Below are 24,255 nucleotides of genomic sequence, written 5' to 3' on the forward strand. Positions count from 1 at the left end.
TACGGATTCCACTCAGCAGTGACCTCCCACCACATTCTCTCGTTCACCTCACATTAGGCACACTTATGAGGCGTAGACTGCAAATGTGCATCAGCTGCTAATCACTGCTCGGAAGCCCCATCTACCAAACATTATACCGCCCTTGGAAATGCACAGGGAACGTGTGGACAGATACAAAGCTTCGCCCAAAGCTTTCCACCCGTATTCAGAAGATACTCGGAAGCAGAGATCACTAGAGAAAGTTTGCGGGCACTCGTTTTCCGTGCAAACACATGCAGACAATTCTGTTGATTGAACAGATACAGACGGTGTCATGTCCACGCGCAAGTACAGTCTATATCCAGCTTCAGATTTACGTGCGGGAGAAAAAGTCGAGAAAGCAGAACACAATAGCTGTGGGCCTCCGGGCTCAAAAGCCCAGCAGCTTTGACTTCGCCCACACTGTAGACAGGAAGCGAAGAACAGCTGGCCTTACCCTCTCGTTTCGGTCCATGCAGAAGAGCCTGGTGTGGTGGCGCTTCTGCACCACCACGAACGTGATCCCGGGCTGGTAGTCCTTCTCCAGTTTGATGCAAGCCTCCCGGATGGCCAGCAGCTCGTGCTGGAGCACCTGGAGGAGCGGTTTCAACCACAGTTCAGTGTTAAATGTAGGGGGGTGACCGAGGCGAGTGCAATCAAAAGCCCTCAGCTACACGCTACGCAGTAAATAAAACACACGTGCAAACCGGGAACAACACATTCAGCCTTATTTCCTGGTTATGCGCTCGCTGGCTGGATTTATTTTTTCAAATCCCATTATAAACAGATACCCCCCCCAGGGCAGTGTGTCAAAACAACAGATAACAGGCAGCGAGTATGACATCATCCCGAAACATCACCCTAAAAGGACCGCGCATGCGTTAATCACGCCGGAGGGCATTTCGGGAACACAAAACGGCAATTACACAAAGCTTTATCAGGCACCCGAGCAACGTCCTGCCCTTCATCTTAACCAAATAACATCTCAAATGTCCCCCATGTGCCCGAACGAAAAACCAGATAAACTGGCGTGCCAGAGAGGGAAGGTAAGGATGGCGTATGTTAGCGTAGCTGCGGGCTAGTCCCCAGGCGTGCGAGCAGCCCCGGCCTGACCTGGTTGAACTGGCCCTCGGAGATGCCGTCCCGGTAGTAGATGATGCGCGTGGGCTTGAAGCGGGTGGACTTGTAGAACTGGATGAGCAGCTCCCGCACCATGGCGGCCAGGTCCTGGATGATGTCCTGCCGGTGCTGCTGGACCCGCACGGTGGCGCAGTAGCGACTCGGGTGGGCGTCCATGCTGCCCACCACCTGAACAGAGAGGGGAGAGAGCGTGAGCCATGATGAACGGGCTTGCGTGTTTAGGCTACCTAATGATATACCTTCCAGACAAAACAATAACAAAGCCTGTCTCTTTGATACTGAGCACTACCATAGGCGCAAGCTGGATGAGTGCAGATCTCAACTGGGCTCCTTATTTCGCAGAGGCAACGTCTGAGCCCTTAAAAGTTTGAGCCCTAAATTACATATTCAAAATTTTTATAATTTCCGAGATTCAAACAAACTTGACTATTAAAAAAAAACAAAAAGTGACAGCCCTTGCAAGCGGTGTCGTGAAAATATGCAGCATGAAGTTGAAATGGTGCATTTGTAACTCATTCTGAATTACTGTTCTGTAATGCACTGCATCTGATCTTTTGTCGGGGCCGCTCTGCTTGGCGAAACTGGATCGGCGGCTTGATTTACCGCGGCGATAGAGGGCTTCTTTCCGTCTCCGGCGGGAGGGTGGGTCACGTCGGCGCCCAGAAAGATCACTGGCTGCTGGAACACCAGGGGCCTGCGAACGGAGACGAGAGCGGCCGCGGTCACCCCGCGCCCAAGGAGGCCGAACAACACCCCAAAAAAAACACGCTCCTCGTGCGGTAACGAAGCCCCCTCAACGCAGCCGCCTCACCTGCCCTGCGGGAGGAGGATGTTGTTGACCCCGCCCAGCTTGACGTTGATCTTCAGGCAGAGGTTGGACAGGGTCTGGGGGGTGGTCTTCTGCACGTTCTTCACCTGCACGCACTGCGTGGCCATGCCCAGCACCGTGTCCCCCACCCGCTTCACCTCGGCTGCAGGGGGAGAGAAGCCAAAGCGTCATCGCCGCGGCAACGGAAGGTCACGTCGTGCATAACCGACCTCACCTCTCGATGGAGAGAGGGTCCCAAGGCTACACAAGCCATTTCGGTAAACAAGTGGAGGGAAGGAACAGAAAGTGAGGGAGGGAAGACAGGCTGAACTCGACTCTCAATGGAGGGAGGGTCCCAAGGCTACACGAGCCGTTTAGGTAAACGAGTGGAGGGAAGGAGCGGAGAGTGAGGGAGAGAGAAGACTGAGAGAGGCCCACCGTAGACGGGCGTTTTCCCGGGCAGGATGACCACCACCAGCTGCAGGCCCTGGTAGGTGTACTTCAGGTGCTTGAACATGGGCTCCACGCTGTCCGCGCCCTGGGCGTACTTGCAGAAGCAGGGCTGGCCCTGGATGGGCATCCCCGCGTCGCGCGAGATCTTGCGCAGCTGGTCAGTGAAGGCCCTGCGGGGCGCAAAGCGGGCGGCGGGTTAGCGGGTGGTGGGGGCGGGGTTAGCGCTCAGCGCTCTCGCTCTGGGAGGGGCGGTGGGGGGTGCGCTTACTTCAGCAGGAGCTCGGTGCACTGCCGCTGGGGGGCGAAGCAGGCGATGGCCCACACTTTGATCTCGATCCCGGTGTGGAACTGCTTGTTCCTCATGTCCCACACGCCCTGGATGGGAGTCGCTATCGCCTTGTTCTGCAGGGGGGGGGGGGGGGTCACAGTTACGGTGGATTAACAGGGATGCCTGGAAAAAGCGGACTGACCCGGACGCTGAGCTAGGCTAAAAGCGGAGCTTTGCGACGATAGCGGACGCTTACCCTGCCGCCGTAGAGAATGGAGGGCGCCTGGAGGACACGCCCGTTCACCTCCGTCATCTCGTCCCTCACCATGACCCCGAACTCCCGAACGTAAGGGTCCGTGTTAAAGTTGGCACTTCTCATCTGAAACGTCACAATGGCGTCCATTCAGAAGAAACTTCAAAGGCACCAGTAAAGAATGTCTACTCCCACACTAAAGGGATAGACGTTTCCTGTGGTAATCAAACTATTTTAGCTGGCCGTATAAAACAGGCAATAGGTTAACTGAATAAAATTACCATCAATGAAAACTCAAATAGATTGTTTTATCTGTGTACTACACTACAGCCACACATGCAGGGCTGAAGGCCAGCGCAGAACCGAGGGCTAACAAACTCACCAGTTTGCTGATCTCGTCCTGTCGATCGGGGGCGGATCTGGCTGTGGCACGAATCATAGTGGAAGTCTGATTGTCTGTGAGCTTCTTTATACATCGCTGCCCTGCCACAATGTTACAAACCTGTTTCCAACACAAGAAAAATGAGACCGCATTGAGATGCAAACAAAAAAATAAACTGGAGAATTGATATCAGGTAATGAAAAGTTCTTCATAAAAAGCAGAAGCTAACAGAAAATCAATCGCCTTCAATCCGTACTACAACCTTGTTCGCCGCATTCAAACGCACAATTGCAGCAAAGTAAAGAGAACTCTGAATAATACACATAACATACTTGTGTCCTGCATATAAAGGGTTAACCCACGTGCACACTTTTTTCAGCGTGCCATTTACACGCACCGTGTCTCACATTCTGTTGTGGACAGTAGTAATGCAAACATATCCAGGCAGTAGTTCTTGGTACGTTTGTCGACTGCTATGCACAAGGTTCAGTCGGATTTGAACAAACATCTTAAAGCTTGCGAGACTTGCCCAATCACCTGGCGTTTACATTCAGAACGAAGTGATGTCGTGCTCAGGAAAAGATGGCCGCGTTGCCGTTATATGCCATTACCAACGTCTGCGCCAAAGTCGATCCATTATATTTCACTTTGCGCGTAATCGGGAGGTGTGGACGCCAATTGTGCATACGTGTAAACGTAAATGCAAACATCCTTGTTTAAATGTGCCTGCCACGGCTATGCTTACACTAGCTGAGTAGCTTGCCAAAGTGAGATAAGCATGGTTGCAATAAAAATCCTGATCGCTTACGCTGCAGCATTATTAGCCAGCTAGTAGTTACTTTAGTTTTAAGTTTGACAATCTAAAGATTTGCTACAAGATCTGCAATTACATAAAATCTGAAATACAATATTTTTACAAAGTACAAGAAAAGGATGCATTTGTAATGTCTAGAGGCCTTTACTAACTGGGCTTGTTTTCCTGTTGGCAAAGTCCACAGACATGTTCGAGCTAGAGAGAGAGAACTCTCTGCTGCCCCGTGTCCCTCAAATGCGATTTTATAAATGAGCCAAGTCAGTGCTTTGGCTGTCCATGAGGCGAAGCTGCACTCGTGAAATTTTAATGAGCGTGGCCCGGCTCAGTCCTTTCAGAGCTTCTGCTTGCTTTAACACTGACCGTATGCTGCCCGTTAGTGAACAAACACTAATCACGTTCATTTGCCAAGTTCAAATAAATCAGTTATAGGAAGGCTGCTGCCGTTAGAGCCAATATTACTTGCACGCCATATGTTTTAGTCAGTCCAACAGGGCTGAATGTTTTTTCTACTTTTCTTTTCCCACACATGTTAAGCAAACCTAGGCAAATAGTCATTACGTGTCACGTGTGTCGCAACCACTTTCTTCACCAGTCTGGCAAACTATCAATTTCATTTTAGTGCGGGGAAATTTGGTTAGTCGCTCGTTTGCATTTTGCAAAAATACGGCTGGATTAGCCGCGTTTGCATATCGTATGACAAATGAGGACAAACTGGCAAGCTTTTTTGGGTCATTAAAAAAGTCCCAGTGGACCTCCAGTCTGCACATCTTAAAAAATCTTTTTTAAAAAGACCAAGTCTTCAGAAACTGAAATGAATGGCAGTTTTGTTAGCGTGCTTCCACCGTGACTGACCTCGAGGGGGAGATAGGTGTGCTTCTGCTCCTGCCCCACCTGCAGACAGGGGAGATGGGGGTAGCGCAGCACCAGTTTGTACTTGTCCTTGAAGTACTGGGCTACAGTGCATTCCATGGTCTGTCCGTTCTCCTGCTGCAGAGGAAACCTGAGGAACGCAGACGGAAGTTAGAGCGGGCGTGGCCCTGACAGGAGGGGGGCGCGGTTTAAAAACGCGCGCGGCTCTGTCGTTACCGACTTTCAAGCTAAAGGGGGTTCGGGACGGGAGAATTTTGCATAAATTAAAAGATTTTTAAAACGACATTATTGAAAAGCCCACACTTTTACTGCCTTCGTTAGTGAGGAATAAAAACAATGTACCACCGCTTCACTGATGAAAGCAGCATGCGGATGTGTTTGAATCTTTTGAACGTTTGAATCATGGCAACTGAAAACCACTAGGCGGATGCATTATGAACGTAGAAGACAAGCTCAAAGATGGCAGGCAAAGCAGGGTCTCATCTTTTACTACAAGCAACAATATTTTCTATGTCATTATCGCCCTTTGTTCCCAATTTTGGAAAGTACATTCGCTACTTTAAACCGGCCCCATCACTGAGATGCACTCCCTGCAAAACAAGTCATCTCACACTGCTCTGTAATGGAATATGGCAAAGTTGCCAAAAAAAATGATAATTTCCAAAATGATATCCAGGCCAATATAAACATTCACACACTATAAACAGAGCATGAAACTCTCGGGCTCTTTTGTCGATACTGCCCTTGCGTGCCACAACCATTACTGCTCACTGAACGTAGTACAAGTTAAACTGGATTTACTGTTCAGCTATACAATTACTGCTCATTTTCAAAGGTGTCTCTGCTGGATTCCAAGCCAATGCGCTGAAGGACTGTAGTCCAGCTGGCACAGTAGCTAATGACAGTATGTGCCGGTTGGGGGGGGGGGGGGGTTTCTAGCCCAGTTAACCAGGGGCTGGGTTTCTGACGAGCGCTGAAAGTGGCTCTTACGTTTGGTGGCTGGCGGGCCTCCTGGTCACGTTGCACACTCTGTACTTCCTCTTCATCTGTCCACAGTGTGTGATCTCCACCTTCAGACCTGCGGCCCCCGTGGAGGGAAAACCTTCGAGTGACACACTCATCAAATCAACGGCGTTTTAAAATGTCTGCGCTTGGAGCCAGCGCCTTTTATTGGCTGAGCTCCTGAACTACACGGGGCATTAGAAGATTCAATTATTCCTGTTACTTAATACTTTCACATGCCTAGCATTTTAGATAGATGGGACTGAATAAAACAAGAATAAAATAATTATCGGGTCACATGATGGATGATGTAAGCAAGCACTAAAAGCAGCAGCTATTTCGAAGGATTATTCTCAGTAGATGGCAGGGGGGAAAAACACAAGGCAAAACAGTGGAAAGCTGCAAACCTTTGATCTCCTTGGTAAACTTGACTCTCTGGGAATCCGTTAAGGGCTTCTGTTGTTCCTCTATGCTTTTGAAATCCAAAACCTCGCACATGAACTCGATCACAGGCTGGGCTTTGTAAAACGCGGTGGCCGACACTGGAGGGGAGAGGAGGAGGAGGAGGAGGGAAAAAAAGCGGCAGGTTCCATTATCTCTGAGGAAAACGGGCCGGTTCGAAGCCGCCGCAGAGCCGTGTCTGGAAGGCGGGGTTGCCGCCGTCACCGCCGCCGCCGCCGCTGCTTACCGTCGATGTTCAGCATCATTTTCCAGAGCGAGGGTCTGACGGACTGGTGGAAGCCGAACCAGACCTCTCGCCCCCCTCCCAGGGGGTTGGAGCAGCCTTCTGAGGGAGTGAAGAAAGAGCGGCCGACGGGCGTGTACCTGGGGGAGAGAGGGGAGCGCGTACAAACCGTGAGGCTCACGGCCGCGTCTCTATCCGCGCCCAAAATTAATGTGTGCAAAGCTGCCAAATTCGAAACCTGCACCTTGGGGTTACAACACCAATGCATGTAATCTTGCACTGCTCTGAAGCGAAATACGATGTGACATTGCAAAACATATTTCTGCGATATCCTGGCTGATGTAACCATTCCCGTTATAAGCCGAGAACGAAAGCAGCGCACTCTTGTGCCGATATGGCCCTTGTGTGCCGTAACCATAACTACTCGTTGAACATAGCTTAAATTCTATTGGATTTACCGTTGAAGAACATTTCTAAAGGTGCTTCTGCTGGATTGAGTTCACTGACTAAATTTAGCAGTACTTGCATTCTAACTGTGTTCACAGCAGAGACGGCAGACGCATCAATAAAAGCCTTTCAAGCTCCACAAATGCTAAATATTTATCAGCAAGTAAATATTGAAGGCCCACATTTTGTCTTTAGTAAAGACATGAATCAGACATCTTTTCCCATTTCAATAATAATCAGACTACAAATCTCCTGGAATGCCTTGTGTTCATAACCTGGAAACCTGTAACTCACGTACACTTATTCATAACCCTTCCACGTAATGTTTTGCAAGTGAACGTTTTAGTGTTCATTCCGGAAGAGCATTCATAAATCCTTTCAGAGTTCATCCGAGATGTATCCATCCCACGCACACAAGTGGATGGTTAATGTTTCTGTGCAATTTGTTTATTCGGAGAGCCATTAGTTCAACTGAACTGCTCTTCCTGGGTTCATGCATAAACACAGCGAATGCTGAGAAACGCGGGCCGTGAGATCCGAACGGGGCACAACAGCCACTCACGGCCTGGCTTTATCGGAACATTGATTCCGGCTAACCAATGAGCGGCCATCAAGGACAACGTAGAACCTGGGCTTGGAGATCTGAAAAATACCCTCTTCCACATGCCACCGTTCACGATAAATTTAAATGTTCAATTAAACGTTTTTATAAATTGTGTACACTACGCAAAATAAAAAAACACCATGAGCTAGCCTGTCTGGGGTTGGTAGGAGACAAAGTCGTGTTTTGTTGGAACTATTGCGGTGGAAGCTAGAAAGCTACAGATATGTAAAATAAAATCAATTGCAACATGATTTTGTGGAAGACTGTTAATTACCTGACGAGCAGCTAGGGTACAGGGTATAACATCATGTAAAACAAGGCAGTCCATTGTTTCAAAATAAGCTCGCTCAGGGTGATTACGCACGACCCTGTTGTAACCTAAAGAAACACCCAGAGCGCTATCAGCACTTTAATCTTAAGCCAACGTCTTCGTATCTAACGCGGCTGAAGAGGCATGCCTGGCATTGCTTAATTGTACTTTAGGGAGATAAGCCCTGTGAGGCGTGCAGCGCGGTGCAGGGACACACGCACACCGCAGAAACCCAAACCTCAACCGCGATTGGGCGAGACTGACCTCATAGAGGGCAAATGTCGCATCACCACATCCAGGGCCTGGATTGTTTCGAAGGGGATGTTCGGCAGCCGTCCGGACAGCGCTTCGTGAAGCGCCTGTAGACTGACGCAGGAAACCCATTTTATTGCCACCTTGAAGCTCCTGTCCTTCCCCTCCCCTGGGATGGTCACCTCCAGCTCCACCTGCGGGACGGGGGGCCGAGACGGGAGCGCGTTAGCCAGACTGGAGCTCGGCGCTAGGACAGAAAGTCTCATCTCGTCCCTAAAAGGAGTTACTGAGTTTTTCTTTACCGAAAGGCAGGGAGTCACCCATTTGATCCCAAGGACAAGCAGTGAGACACTTATTATATCCTTCCCTGCAGCGAGCCACTTACTTTATCCCTTCCTATAGGCAGTGAGTCAATGTTTCCCTCTCGATGGACAGTCAGTGACTTACCTTTTCCCTCCCTATAGGCAGGGGCATGGCTGTGTAGAGGTTTTTCCTCCCATCGTAGACTGGCTTTCGATCCCCAAAGATCTGAGTTTTAAAGTGCTGGACCATGTGCTCTACGATTTCTCTGTAAAAGACACAAAGCAAACAGTATTATGAAAATATAAGTATTACTTGGAGTGAAAACTTGCAAAATGTTCCACACCTGCATAAAAGTGTAGGCTAAAGTGTACCTATTAAGCCCACCCAAATCAAATTTTCAACTTTTTTTTTTTTTTTTACATATACTGCACATATTGAATGAACATAATTGAGTATTTCAAATCTGGCACATTACAACACACAAAAAAGATTTAAATGCTTGCTTCTGCTGCACTGTTATGTCACTAACTGCGACAACAGGATTTATCAAATGAAACGAAGCAAATGACTGAAAAAGTCTAATTCTGAAGGTCTTCTTCAGGGCAAAATTTCTGTGAATGCCCACCAAGGGGTTCATGCACAAAACCATCCATAATTAAAGTGTGACTGGCTTAGAATAAAAACTGGCATGGCTACAACAAGCTGATGAATGGGTCGATACATCAAACGGCACAATAGGTTTTTTTATTTATTATTCAAATCCAGTGAAAACGAGCTTAACGGGTACACTTACCATACTAAAAGATTTAGTATAGTGCTCATTAACACATTTGAAGCTGAGGCCCATTACAAGGTAAAAAAGGAGGAGAGGAGCCTTGAATCTAATATCTAACAGGCATAATTTACTACATAGTGGACAGCTGTATCGTAATATTACCGATTGACTCTTCTTGGACACTTTTCAGGCTTGATGTCAATGTCATAATGGTAGACCTCGAGCTTTGGGATCTCCATCTCAAAGAAATTGGCCTGCAGTTTGATTGTCCTGCCCATGGTGCCAAAGTCTGGCCGTGGTGGCGGTTTGAACACATACTCCGGCACCGGAGGAGAAGGGGGTGCTGCAAAAAGAGAGAAAGTAAAAATTCAGTTATGGGGGGTTCTGATATCAAGACCAGGCAACTTTGGCCAGGGTCAAAGCACTGTGGTACTCTACGTCCTGCACGTATAGAGTTTCCTTAACTCCACGCTAACATTTTACTGCCCAATTTGATCTTTGTTACAATCTTCTGTAAAGGCTGATGAAACCGTAAAGGAACCTCTGGATCCCTCAAACAGAGGACAGGTGTTGGAAATGACCCTTGGATACAGTGTACCAGTCACCGGCCTCCGCAATATTAAGAACGTTCTGTTGCGTGTCATCAATGCCGCATAAATCCATTCTCAGTTCCTGCTGTATCCACACACAACTACTCAGAGCCGGGTTCAATGCATACGTTCTGGATTCAAATACTTTTCTGTGCTCTGTTGACCTTGCCTGGTGTAACTGAGCCTGCCAATATAACCAGAAGGTGGGGTTTGCACTTTTTGAGACTATTTCCTTGGTTCCAAAACGCCAGAAAAGACCAGTAAAGCGTAGAAAAGTATTTGAATCCAAAACAAATATGTATTTGACCCAGGTCTTCAACTACTGTTTGAATGGGACAAGTTTCCTTTCAGGAAAAACCAATGCTGTCATAGTATCTGGCACGGCACTTGGCACGCACCTGAAAATTCAGTCAGCACTCCAGCGATGAAAGGTCCCAACAAACTACAGAAGTTCTAGAAATTAACAGTCTGTACTATAAAGGTGTTCATAACAATTGAATCACATATTATTGGCATGCCGAAGAGGGGTGTAAGAAAATATTTATACACTTGAGTATCGCGATATTATGTTTTGTGATACTGTATCGATTCTCAAAAACACTGTATGGATTTTTAATTAATAGTTTACATGCAAAGATTCGTGGCAGACAGTGGTTCATTTTGTGTTGTGTTTAAACCCCAGACCGCTAGACAGCAGTGTTGTAATCTATCTTCAGCCATCTGACTCTTCCACTCCCACGTAACAATGTGAACTGAGACAGGAAGTAGCGTAAGGGCGCTTTTTTTTACTCAGATGTTATGCATATGGTGGTGTGTTCTTTATACTATGACAGTTTTCCTAAAATTAGATATAAAAAAATCGCAATATATCACCTTGCTTACAGTATCGCAATATATTGAATCGTAACCCCTGTATCATGATGCGTATCATATCGCCAGATTCTTCCCAATACACAGCCCTAATGCCGAATGACCACCATAATCAGGCCCAAGCCCAACCCCATTTTCCCTGGGGTTTATTTTCAATCACACTAGCTGGGTCTTCCAGATAATCCAATCTTTATCCCAGCCTCATTCAACACATTTGGGTGAAAAGCCTTACAGCAACAGGAGAGTAACAGTTATGACCAAATTTAGAAACGGTGACAAAAACACACACTTGTTTTTAAAAATAATAATAACTGGGTGATGCAATCATCTGAATTTCCCCACTCGAAGCAGGCTGATTGCATCACCACATTGTGACACATTAAAACAAAAAACAATTCATTTTTGTATTCGTGTCACCTTAGTAGAGTACACACCCGGACACAGCTTTAAATCCTTTAGAATAAGTTAGGCAAATGCATGAGGATACACCAATATGATGGACTACTGCGGGGGCAGAGCTCTCCAGCCTGGTCTTGGTTAAGTACGTCTTTAAATAAGCTCCTAATTCAGATCTAAAATTAGAGGCAATAAGACTGCCTATCCAAACAAGGATGTTGAGGGCTGCAGAATTCTTCTTTTTGGCCATATTCCACAAGCAGGCAGCAGACAGTATATCTGTATGCTGTCTTCAAAGTAGATGCAAGCGGTTGCACTGCTGCTGAATTCAAGGAATTGAGCTGCTCGGGGTCAGGCAGGCAAGTGCTAAATTATGCTAAATAAGAATTATCCCACATAGCAATGGCTAAAGGATGTGTACTTTGTGGGGAAACGCCGCAGGCCTGCATTCAGTCCAGAGCAAGGTGGTCCGATGGATCATGTGCAGGGGCAAAAAAAATGAAAGAGGTGCAATCTACGAAACAATTCAGAGAGAAAAAAACACTGGTCTTCCACTTATTATAATGTCCTTACTACAACGCATGGGAGAGAGAGTTGTGCAGAACAACCTAGACCCATCATCTTTGTCAATAAAGACAAAGAAAATGGAAATAAATTCCATGTCAAAGTCACTCATGTTAGATGACACCATTAAAAACAACTGAAACAACCAAATCTGCTGGATTCAAAATGCTATGAAGCCCATCTGGAGGAAACGGATTGCGGCTGATCTGTACATAATGGATTGGTGCCCGCTCAAACGAAACTGATGCCTTCTCGTCTTAAAAAATCTTCCAAAAAGCAACCGCAGTGCTGGAAGGTGCAGCTGACAAGAGACAACGGCCTCTTACGCCGATTTCCTTCTGTTTATTACGGCCATGCATCCAAATATCATCAAAAGCCAAAGCATGACAGCAGCTATTGTGAGTCATCGAAATATTTCTGCGGGTAAACGGAATCTGTTAAAACGCACCGCTGCCATTCATTTGTGTTGCCGAGCCCTGTGACTAAGACCTAACAGCGCCAAAAAATGCAATTTATGCCCCCCTGCCCCGAGAAGAAACTCCCAGGAATAAAATCCCAAAATTTATTACACCATTAAAACTGTCCATAAACCCACATTTTCATATCCATATTCACAGCAGCCAAAGGCTGAACTGTGCACTACAGGTTTAGTTGGTAAGGATAAAACCAAATGAAAATTGTTGAAAAGTATTGCAGGTCAACTTTGTAGAACAGTCCTTAATTTTCTTACTGCAAAGCCTGCTCCATATGAGGATGTTCTGATCTCAGCGAGTATTGTCTCAATTTCAGATACTTCGATGCCTAAAGGAAAAATATAGGCTGTCTTTAATTACTTTCCGATTCTGTTGAGGCTACTTTGATCCAACGTGCACTACAACTAGCCACCCCAAATCTTCAATTGTTGTTTTCATAATGGCTGCCAACTAAAAATGAAACATTTAAAAGAAAACAACCAAATGTGGTTTTCAACCAATGATTTATCAAACAACTTAAGCGTTTAGAGTTTTTCTTAAATGGTTAAAGTAAACCACTTAAGGAAGATGTGCCCTTCCTATAGGGCGGCAAACCACTGCCTATAGGAAGGGAACATGTTTCTCCAGCAAACTTTCTGGGAGCCATCTCCTCCCGACCCCTGTAGAGCTCCAACCACCAGTTCCAGTCCCTTCAACTCTGTGGCTCTGTGCCTGTTAAATACAGCTGTATTGTGAAGAGCCCCTTTAATGGGCCAACAGATCACATTTATCAGACCTGTCACCACATGCAGGTCTCGTTTGGAGTAAGATTTCAATAGAAAGGTTTACGCCAGTTATTTCATTAACGCACTGACATTTTCAAGTGTGATTTAGTCAGCGCACGCCAATGTGTCGGTATGCTTCTAATATGCGAACTTTTGAAGAGCGCAGCGGCAGTGATGAAAACTGAGGAGACGCCAGTCCGTTGTGCACTTAGGATGCACTGCGGAGGGGGAGAGTGCCGAGTCCAGCCCCTCTCTGAACCCAAGCTTGAGCTGGTGTGAACAACGCCAGCGACGGTCAGCAAACTGACCATTTTACACACTTATACCAGAACATATTTAGAAAAAGAGAGGAATCCCACACTCTGCAGATAGAAGTAAGACATATTAGTAAAATAAAACAATAGCACCATATAAAATTAAAAATATAGGGACCTTGAATTGAAAATATTATATGCAATACCCTATAATATTGAAAATATTACATGCAACATCATATCATTATATCCATACAATATTTTTTTCTATCAGGATATTGCTTTCTTTTAACTTTTTTTTCTAAGGTATACTTGAATTTTAATTGCAATCAAGTAGTATGATTTCTTGAACTGCTGAATGCAAATGTTTTCTGTGTGCTGCGGCAATATATATAGGCATCAGTCAATTGTACAGAGAATGACAAAAGTAACTGGATTTTCATATAGATTTCCCTTGGGTGGTTTGGCAGTCAACATTACTGCCTTTCTTACTGTCCTTATTCCACCAGGACTTCCAAAACCACTTGGCGAAATGACAGAGTCTTATGGAACATGCCCCAATGAGCAATTTCAGTGCTACTGGGTGGAGCTATCCCAGTCAAGTGAAACTGCAATATTTAAGTGAACATAATTCCTGCCCATTTTCACCTTCAGACCTTAAATCGATGTCACAAGACCCCAGTTCTCATAAAGAACAACCCTATGAAGTTCGCCGCGTTTGTTTCTTGGCTTTTTTTGATTTAACAAGAAAATGATTAAACTTGGCACAAACACTGAGTTGCATTAAAGTCCAGCCCAAACCCATTGGCCTTAAAAAAAAAAAGCACAGGGTGAATCCAGAGCACCAAATAACAAAAAATATTCAAAGTTCACTAGAAATTACTGATCATCTGGAGGATTTTTAAACTTACTGCAGTGGCTCATCCCCTCAATAGAAACAAATGCGTGTGATTATGCTATGCATAATCTTTCTATGACCATCAACAAACATGCCTAAAATGAAAATGTGCTTCCTGTTGAGCTGAGCGACATGTTTCACAGAAATAACCTAAGAAACACATTCCCCCCCAAATACATTAACAAGCTTGACAACATGCAGTAAAGCAACAAGAAACATTTTGCTCTGGTTAAAGCCTCTGTTGAGTGAGTAAATTGTCGGCTGAAATTTGAACAAACGTTTTGAGCACAATCTAACAAGCCCAATTGATGTATTTGTTAGCTAGCTCACTGTGAAACCTGTGGCAGTATACCTAGTTAACTTTGCATATGACAGGAGCCTCTTGGCCATGCAAGGTGTAAAAACCAAAGTGGGCCCAAACTTTTAACATGCGCCACCTATAGGTTGATGGAAGCAACACGTGGTTGTATCACCCCGACTAACAAAATGGAGAAAAAAGGCATTATAAAATGTTCATGCATTTAGATAAAACATTGATACTTGGCGTCACTGCAGAAGAAAGCATCACAATACTATGCTTTATTGATTTTCCCCCAAACCTACCATGCATCTATAAAACCCCTGCCATAAATAACCCAAGGGAACATCTGAAGAACACAAGAACTTTATGTTGAAATGTTTCAGAGCAAATAATGGTGAAAACAGGACATTTTGAGTATGGTGTTCTACTGCAGTGTGCCAACTACTGGCGGTTATTTGAGGAAAGCTTACCAGAACCACCAGACCCAGTGGAGTGAGGCCCCTCGCACATCTCAGCAGCTATAGAAGACAAAATCACAATTTTATTTTTCTTTTAGCGGGTCCTTGACCAATCAGGGGAGGCTCTACGACATTACACCAGGTCTCAAAAGTTACAATGAATCATTTTAAAAATATGAAGGGGAAAAAGGGGTTACAGTTGAAGACAATGCAAACACAAATGGGAGTTTAGGGGGGACACGTTTCACAGTCCCAACAAGAACGGTGTAAAATCTATCAAGACACAAAATGGATAACAGTGCTAACATATCAAGCCATTTCCCCTTTCAGTGACAACATCATTTACAATATCCCAAATTCACCTTTACTCCAGGATTTTCTGTCACGTGTAAGATTAGAGTGAAATCCTGGAACGCACAATTGGGAGACGTTCCCTCGAAATGAAATTCGAAAACAGATTGCAGCAGTCAAGCTTACAAAATCCGGTAGCCAAAATCTCAAGAAGAAACGGCAACGAAAGAGCAGTGGAACAAGAACGGCAATAGAGCTCACTAGACAGACATGAACAAACTAGTGCACTGAGCATAGTCTCGCCATGATCACTGGGTCGGCACACTTGTATTGTGATGTACTTCTGGCTGTACAATGCTGGCACACAGAGGAGTGTGATGAACCTCTGGTGCTAGTGTAACAGAATACTCGAGACAACACGAGTTACTCCTGCTGAATACCAGTACACTTAAAGCATGTTGCTAGCTGCAAAGCAGGGTCAGGGAAAAAGCTAGCGATAGACCATAGTTCAGTGAACAGCGGAGAGTTGGTATTTCTAGATATTTTAATGAGAACCTGCTTAACTGTGCAACTATGCTGCTAGCCAGCAGTATGTATGATAAACAAACAATGCTTCTCAAGCTGCTTTTCAACACCCCCATCTTTTCGGTTGAAAAGTATTCATTTAGTTTACAGTGTATCTTGTAGTCACACTAGCGAGCTGAGCAATGGGACAATACGATGAAATTAAAAGAAATCAAAGACTACATCTCTGTAAGCAACAGCATTCATAGTTTGGCTGTTATGAGTCAGCGAGCCAGATAGCTTCCCTAGAAAGAAAGATGCGGTCCAAGTTAAGAACATGTCACATTGGCTGAAATAGCATCAAGTGTGCAAATTCTTTTAAGTAAAAATGTGTTTTTTCCTCATTTATCCTGGCTAGTGTTCCTTCTTGAAGTAAATCCAAACAGATATTAGTTTACATTTATCATGAGGATAAATAATTGGGGACTGCAGTATTTCAGATGCAATAGGCTAATTATCATGAAGAAGCAAAAGATAAAAGCAATACAAAGAGTGGAAAGACAAAATAATTCAGGTTTAACGCTGGGTTTATTGTGCAACTGCATCAAGTTATAAAGTTATAATTGCGTTCACATGAGGTCAGAAGTACAGTACAGAAGTTAAAGGGGACGGAAAGCACACGGGTAGTAATATGACTCTGGTTCATTTGCTTTTTACCTTAGATAAGATATGGCCCTGCATTTAAATCCGACAAGGCCACAATTACAACAGACTTCAAATAACAACCAATATAATTTCATACCTTCGTATAACTTTCTCAAATTATGTCAGTTTAGCTAATGATAACAATACAGTAACCAAGGATTTCAGGAGTGTGAAGTGTATCATTCCTGCGTTCTGCACTTACGGAGAAGTTAACTTCGCTGCCAAATGTTTTATGTCAGTCACGGTGTCTTTGCATAACCAGAAATCCAGAGGCACATCTCTGGTCAAGACCTTCTCCAAGAGATTTATTTTATTATTTTTGCTCAAAGAGGAGCATATACCGGTTTTCCTTTAACCAGCAATATTTTCAGTGTCCATGTAATGTGTCTTTCTACTACACACCATTTTGAGTCTGTGAATGATAAACTGAATATACATTGCGGCACTTCCCTTGCACTTACATTTTTAATAGAAGGGACAGTTTAATCACAAAACGTGCCTATCCCATTGACTATGTAAAAGTGTGGGCCAAGAAATTTGTACAGGAGACCACTGCAAATTTTAGGGGCACAAATTCCCTACAAATGACACTGCCCAATATACAGGGATCAGATATGAAGGATCGTGCTGTACTGCACCATTACACAGGCTGCAAAACTTAAATCTGTTAGTAACAGAACATCCAAATATCTCACACTTAGCAGAACAAACATAATACATATAACAATTTGGATTACATAAATGTCCCTTGTATAACATAGATTGAACATACGATTTGACCAATTTGGCAGTAGCCTATTTGTGTGACTGCACTCTGAATCCGAAACGAATCCAATTATACATAACAATCGGTAGGATGGGAATATCAGATACTGGCATCAGTCTAGCATTTTCCCATTAGTGCATTCATAGTAATGATAGCTCCATCCACAGTGGTGACTAGGCACATAGTTCCTCCTGGATTATCAAACGTTGTACACGGCAACTAGGTTCTCTCGCAAGTGAACTGCATTCTTTGTCTAAGATATGACTTTCAAGTGCATTCATCTACTAAATGGTTTATACAATATCTATGAATAAACATTCAAGAAAGAAAATAATATACAGAAAGTCTCTAGACTGCCCTTACTTATAAATTCCCTTCTCTTAAGTTTCCTGGAGAGGGACTCCGTTTTTTATCATCTCTAAAACAGCTCGACTTCTAAGATAGCCACACGCATGACCGACATTACCTTTCAGAGAGCTACCGCAAGCAGCACAGGGCAGGGACCTTATCAATATCACCACACAACAGACCAACTAACCACACCTAAAACCACTCACCCTAATAAAGAAGGTGGTGGTTCTTGTACTGCATAAGAACTAACACAGTACAAAAAAAAGTATTAATAAAATTCAACTTATCATCATCGCCTCCTGAACACAATTTCATCCAATTTTCATTTAACTCCATGGGCTTCCTTGCATTATAACTCAACTATATACACAGCAGGACTCAATTCTTCTGAAGAGCCATCTTTACTTGGCTTGACAGTATATATGCTGACTATTTAAGGTCAGATATGGACAGACACTATCCACAATCCAATAAACAGACACTAAATCCACAATCCAATAAACTACAACTTTGGTATTGGTTTCTTTAACGTTTGACTGGTTATTTCCGACAGAATTTTCGACTTCTACTTGGACTACGGTGTTCAGGCTTATGGTGTAGCAACTGGCTTTTAAATTAGATCACAAAGGAGAACTTTTTCCTTAAAACTGCCCCTCTATACAAAGGTGGGTGCAATCTGATTCTGTGGGCTTGCTGAGGGTACTTTCAGAGGGTAACGTCAATTGTTAACAAATATTTTCATTGCTCGTAGCTGTTAAACTGATTAATTGGCTCGACATGGTTTTAGTTTCAAAGGAACACCTTCAAATTCACGACGTACCGTTGTCGTTGGACCAAGACACAAGTAGGCCACGGATCCAAACGCAAACTAAGATAAATACGAAGTAACTAGCAATTATGGACACGCTAAGAATTGCTTGCTCGATAACGTTAGATTAATAACTTGTAATTGCTGGCCTATATTGATATTAGTTCACCATTGTTATTAAGCTACCTTGCATTCAGTCACTATTTTATGCACCATGTCGATAATGTTTAGCTAGCAAAGGACATAGTCTGTCGTTTCTAACTCGATCGCTTGCTAGTTTATATAGCTAGCGTTGGGTAACCTAGTCTAGCATAGTTGGCAATCTAATCAAATATTCATTAAGAATAATTCATACAACTGAGGAGGTTACTCAGTATAAACGCGTCTAAGCCAAAAGTTGGTCCGGGAACACACGTACCTATGCACCTAGCTTGTTTAATAGCTAACTAGCCAGGTAACATAGCTACAGACAAGACTGAGATAGGTCTACATTGCAGCTAGCTGGCGACACCGCCATCTAGCTAATAATACTAGTCCATGCTAGTTGTTGCCAAGTTGGGAGCTCGCGGCAGGCTAAGAATGTGTCCGACTAGACGAAATAAAAGTCCAAATACAACATTACTTCGATATAATTGTCTTCTTAAATGTCTATGTACACCACCTGAATCCCAAGGCGTCGAAATAAACATTAGCTAGCCAACGTTAGCATGGTAGACGGTTGGTATCTCTCATAGCTAGCTAGCTAGCTAAGCGCCGCATTTTCGACTAGTTTCGGCGCTTCAGCCGGGAATGCCAGGTCAAAACAGGCTGGTTTGCTACCTTCTACCTACCTCGGCCGGTGAAACCTCGTAAATGTTAAACGAAAAGCTATATATACATTCGGTGAGGGTAACGATCAAAGTAAACGAACAAAGCAGCGACGCTTCCGTTAATGCCTTGTGCACACCTCAGTGGAAATACCAAAACAAGCTAGCTGACGAACTAATGTTAGCGTACCAATGAAATGACTTACCACCAGCTGCTCCACTGGAATACATTTTTGCCGTTTTCCTGCTTCCACTGTAACAGTCTTAGTTACTGCTATTCCACTTTTATTAATATTTCCCCAGAATACATAAAATGAAGCGAAATTTACATCTAAAGATTCAGCAGATAGGGAACGGAAGGTTTTGAAGCGAGCACTAAATTACGGCACCACGAGAGCTTTTTCGTCCCCGTTCCCCGTCCCCTTCCCCCAACATAAAAGCGCAAGACACAGAGGAGCGTAGCTGTGTGTGAAGCGTAACAGGCAGTGTATGCGACGTCACTTCCAGGGTTGCCAGACCGGGTATCAGCTCATTATAAAACTTTAATGGTGAAAGTTCCGTAGTAAAAACATGAACGAGTCATTGATCTATCGGGTGGAAATTTAAATAAACTACGATATAAACTCCTTTAAGATCTTTATATAATGTAATTCAATAGGATACCCTGGCATGCATTCCTGGGTATCTGGCAACAATCGTCACTTCGGAGTCCCGCTCAGCTTCCCTCCCTGTGTTTACTTGCGAAGAGAGCGCGAAATAAATATACGTTGGTTCGTAGTGTTGTTTAATACCTGGTTTCCATTGCGTATAAATCTAATACGTTGTATTATTTTACCATTACTCGTATGTACGATTGTAGTAGATGTATTTTAATAACGGTAAGGGGATCACTTAGGCCTCCATATGTATGTCACTTCCGGGGGCTCGCGCTCGCGGCTGAATTAAGATAAGCCGCCTAAGTAAAACAGGAAGATTTAACGAGCACGTTGTAATAACGTTCATTGATATGTTACGGGTCAGTGAACGCAATAACTGACCATGTTTACCAATTTGTATTATATGGCAAACAGCGCTTTTTGTTCAACGAACGTTAGCCAAATAAGCCGAGGTTATTAAGCTTTCTGAAAAATAAACAATAAAAAAAAAATAAAAAACGTGATACCGTTCTGTCATGCTTAACCTAAGCGGTAGGTTAAGTGAAAAAAAGTTCACAAAATAGCCTACTTTGCAAGTGACATTCTGAGTAAGGCTAGGACTATATGATCATCAATAGCATGTTGACCTCCTGATATTAAAGTGAATAAGCTTAAAATCATGAACCAGAACCAGTTGTATGTCTTTTCTTTCTCTGAGATTAGCCTATTATACTAATTTCAAGATTCTTACAATTTATATAATACTATTGAGTCCATGGATCACAAGAACCATGCCAATAAACATGTTAAAACTTTTTTTTAAATAATAAACTTTTACTAATTATTTTTTGAATCTTCAGTCATTTAAAGGAATTACAAATTACTTGCATCTGAGGGAAGTCCTGGAGGATTGCAATATCTGCAGGCTTTTGTGGTTTCCTTTCAATCTGCAGCCAATTAAGGCCTTGGTTACAAGTGTGGACTTTTTAGCTATTCAGAAACTTAAATAATTCACTGGTGCCACACACATACCAAGAACCAGCAGACCCTGTGGTACTCCAGGACTTGATTCTGACACCTGTGACTTATCTTGAAAGTAACATAATGCACATTCACAGTTGCTTGGAAGACAAGGCATGGTTATTACAATGCAACACATGAAATGCTCCCTGTGTGCTGGATTTTGGTGCTCATTACATTTTCACTATTCTATCCTGTGTCATTACAGCCATACTGTTCCTGATTTTAAGCTGTAAAGGATCTTTTGGCTTTAAGCATTCAGGGAGATTGCTCTGAACCCTGGACATCAAAAAGAAAAGTACAACAATACAAACTATTACAGACATGTAATTGTTAAACAAAGAAAAACATCAGCTCATTAAAACAACAATCCATGCAACAGATACAATATTCATCTTAGCCAAATGTGATTTCAGTCTGGCTCCGTAATGTAGGCTACAGACAGTAAGGAGTTGCAGGGTTCAACATTAAAGTTTTATCACAATTACCCAGTCAGGCAAGCTGGTAAGAAATTACTCACCGAAACTAAATTTATACTTGCCCAGATATGGCCATTTACTTGTGACCAGCTAGCTAGCTGGATTGACAATGTTATCATTGTCATTTATTTTTTATTGAAAGTAGTCTGCTAATATTTTACCAGCATTAGTTCAATTAATAAAGTGAGTGAGTAAAATGCCTATTTTTTTCTTGTCCCAGGCAAGCAGACAAACGTCATTGTTGAACCCTAGTTTGTTAACCTGAAGTCATCTACCGAGAACAGAGGCAATGGACTACTCATCTATTCCACTTTTTTTCCCATAAATTTTGAACTCAAATTGTGCCTCTGGACTGTCATCCATGGCCACACATGGAACATTTGGACATTCGTTCAATGTACCTATGACTATATTACTATGAGGCACCAAACATGTCAGAAGACGTGTAAATCTGCATAGTCTTTCAAAACATGTTATCTAGACCTTCCTGAAATTCTTGAATAGGGTCTTTCAGAATTTCTCATGCAAGACCGTTCAGAAATTCTCACATGCACAGATTCTCCAGTTCTTAATATGTTCTAAAGTAACTTCAGGAATGCTATTTCCCAAACTTTATTGATCAGCAATCTGTCCATTTCAAGTTGGTAGTTGGTTAAGTTGGTTGTCACTTGTCCTATATTCTTCAATAACAGGAGATAGCATGTTACCCTTGTCCAGACTCTAATATCGAAGAAATAATAACATGCTTTATTTTTAAATAACTTAGCAATTTGCTGAAAGTTCTGCCCTGTAGTTGCTATTGTCTAGTGATTGTTGCAGTGTTACATTATGTACTTTTCAGATATTTCCTAGAAACCATGTGTATTAGTAAGGTAGAGCAAATTTACGGTAGCAATGCTATTCATTTAAGATAATGGCTTCTCTGATGCCAGAGCTTCCTAAAGTACGAATAAGAAATTCACAGCAGACATTACTTGGTGCTCACCTCCCCCTTGTGGACAAATCTGGTAATGTACAGTATTTATAGCCCTGATATACTAAAGTAGAGAATGTATCTGAATACATACAAGACCTGTAATTAAAGTCAGACATTTTTCTTTAATATGGCCCAGAATAAGCATTATCACCAGTCATTAGGATATGGTTGTAAGTTTACTCAGCAGATCTGAGAATGCCTGAACAGTCCACCATGAGAAGTTGAGCAGGTTTGAAAAGATACACCTTTCATCCAATCTTTTGATGTTTGTTGCCGTATTTGTTCCATTTTACAGGCTGTATGGTACTATGTGATACTATAAGAAAGAGCTAGAACTTATTAGAGGATTAGAATATTTCTCATTGATGACAGCTAGTAGCCTGTGGATAGGTGGTGCATTCCTGGGAGGAACTAATAGAGTGGTAACCCACGAGAGCAGGAACAAGTTAAACCCACTCCAAACTCTTGGTCATATTTTTAGTCTTGTACTCCAAAGTTGTTGTGTGCACAGTCAATGATTATGTGCTCAAACGGTTCACCAATGGCAGGTACTGCAATGGGGGCAGGCCCCACTTGTTCCATGAGGAGAGAGGAAGGGGAAACTCTGCTCCCTACGCTCCACGCTCCCCATCTTTGTCTTTGTTTTTCCTTTTACCATACAACACTCCACTCACTATTTTATCATTCATGCTTACACGCCAACACTACTGACTTACTGACTGCCACATCTCATAGCACTTTGGCATTTTCAGTTGTTTCAAATAAATGAATGTTTCTTTTTGCTTTAACTTTGTGTCATCTCCCGTTATTTGTCATGGTTTTTGAGCCGGCCGTGACAATACCGTAAATTTTTGAATTCAAACATCAAACTGATTAACTTTTCTCCATGGGGAAAGGAACTTGAGGAGCCCAGTCTGTCCAACTCCATGACACTGCTTACTTGAGTTTCTGTTTGGAACATTTACAACATACACCATATAACCATGTAACTCACTTATTCCTTGCCGAGTCACAGAGGGGCTGGAGCCTATCCAGCATGCATTGGGCAAGAGGCAGGAATACACCCTGGATGGGTCACCACACCATTCACTCATGCACTCATAGCTACAAGCAATTTAGACTCTCAAATTAGCCTAACCTGCTTGTCTTTGAAACTACAGGAGAAAACTGGAGTAACCAGAGGAAACCTACGAAGACATGAGGAGAACATACAAACTCCACAAAGAAAGGGGGATTCGAACTGGGGACCTTCTTGCAGTGAGGAGACGGTGCTAACCAATGCACCACTGTGAGCATGAGGTCAGAGCCATCCAAGACCCTATTCGACTGTGAAGGGCGGTCCATTCTTGGTACCCAGACTATCATCTGATAATGCAGAAATAATTAAAAATTCCTTACCAGTGCAAGTGTTTCATGGGCTATGACAAGTCACCTCAGTTACCCCCTTCCTTCTTCCCTTCACTTGATATATGAAGCAATATGACAGGGCCCTCACCCAGCAAATCAGGGGCTGGTCAGTCAGATCAGTACAATCGAAGGAAAGAAGGGGAGGAGAGGGGACTGCTTCCGAACATTAATGTGCATTCCCAGGCTCAGTTTTCCTCCAGAAGTACCCCCCCAGGTGGCATGATGGGTAAAATACAAAGTCAAATGAAAAAATAAAATAAAATGTTTTGAAAGGCACCAAAAAAAAACAAAAAACTTTTTGATCGCATGGAGAGAAGTGTACAATTTTAATTTTGATTTTATGGACTGTTAATCAGCACCATTTTTGGGTGTGCCTTCTTACTACTTTCTATTGTGAAATACAAACTCATCCATAAGGGGTTGGCTGAATGGGCTAAAAAACAGCAATGCTGTAATATCATTTTATTGTTTAACTGACCATGTGCCATAGCAGTGACTCAGATGATTCAGTATCAAGTATAGCATTAGCATGAGCATTTGAAAAAAGTATTTTTT

At 43.3% G+C, this 24,255-nt stretch overlaps 1 protein-coding gene across 3 annotated transcripts in view; it reads right to left on the reverse strand.

Moving 5' to 3' along the window:
- The window catches only part of ago2 (argonaute RISC catalytic component 2), a 34,782-nt gene extending 15,159 nt beyond the window's left edge, over positions 1–19,623 (reverse strand). Inside the window, exons 1-17 of one of the 3 annotated variants that reach the window (XM_035431135.1) lie at positions 19,390–19,623; positions 14,965–15,012; positions 9,547–9,727; positions 8,754–8,874; positions 8,319–8,500; positions 6,697–6,833; positions 6,416–6,550; positions 5,997–6,084; positions 4,989–5,136; positions 3,323–3,442; positions 2,944–3,066; positions 2,688–2,821; positions 2,405–2,589; positions 1,970–2,129; positions 1,762–1,852; positions 1,132–1,326; positions 476–610 (exon numbers count right to left, since the gene is read on the reverse strand). In XM_035431135.1, the coding sequence (XP_035287026.1) occupies positions 476–610; positions 1,132–1,326; positions 1,762–1,852; positions 1,970–2,129; positions 2,405–2,589; positions 2,688–2,821; positions 2,944–3,066; positions 3,323–3,442; positions 4,989–5,136; positions 5,997–6,084; positions 6,416–6,550; positions 6,697–6,833; positions 8,319–8,500; positions 8,754–8,874; positions 9,547–9,727; positions 14,965–15,012; positions 19,390–19,414 (2,208 nt within the window). In that variant the 5' untranslated portion in view covers positions 19,415–19,623. Of the gene's footprint in view, positions 1–475; positions 611–1,131; positions 1,327–1,761; positions 1,853–1,969; positions 2,130–2,404; positions 2,590–2,687; positions 2,822–2,943; positions 3,067–3,322; positions 3,443–4,988; positions 5,137–5,996; positions 6,109–6,415; positions 6,551–6,696; positions 6,834–8,318; positions 8,501–8,753; positions 8,875–9,546; positions 9,728–14,964; positions 15,013–19,207; positions 19,332–19,389 lie in introns of those variants that run through there. The other 2 variants (XM_035431134.1, XM_035431136.1) reach the window with 2 other exon arrangements.
- Positions 19,624–24,255: the final 4,632 nt, after the last annotated feature.

Source organism: Anguilla anguilla, chromosome 8 (assembly GCF_013347855.1).
Source record: "Anguilla anguilla isolate fAngAng1 chromosome 8, fAngAng1.pri, whole genome shotgun sequence".
Taxonomy (NCBI): Eukaryota; Metazoa; Chordata; class Actinopteri; order Anguilliformes; family Anguillidae; genus Anguilla; species Anguilla anguilla.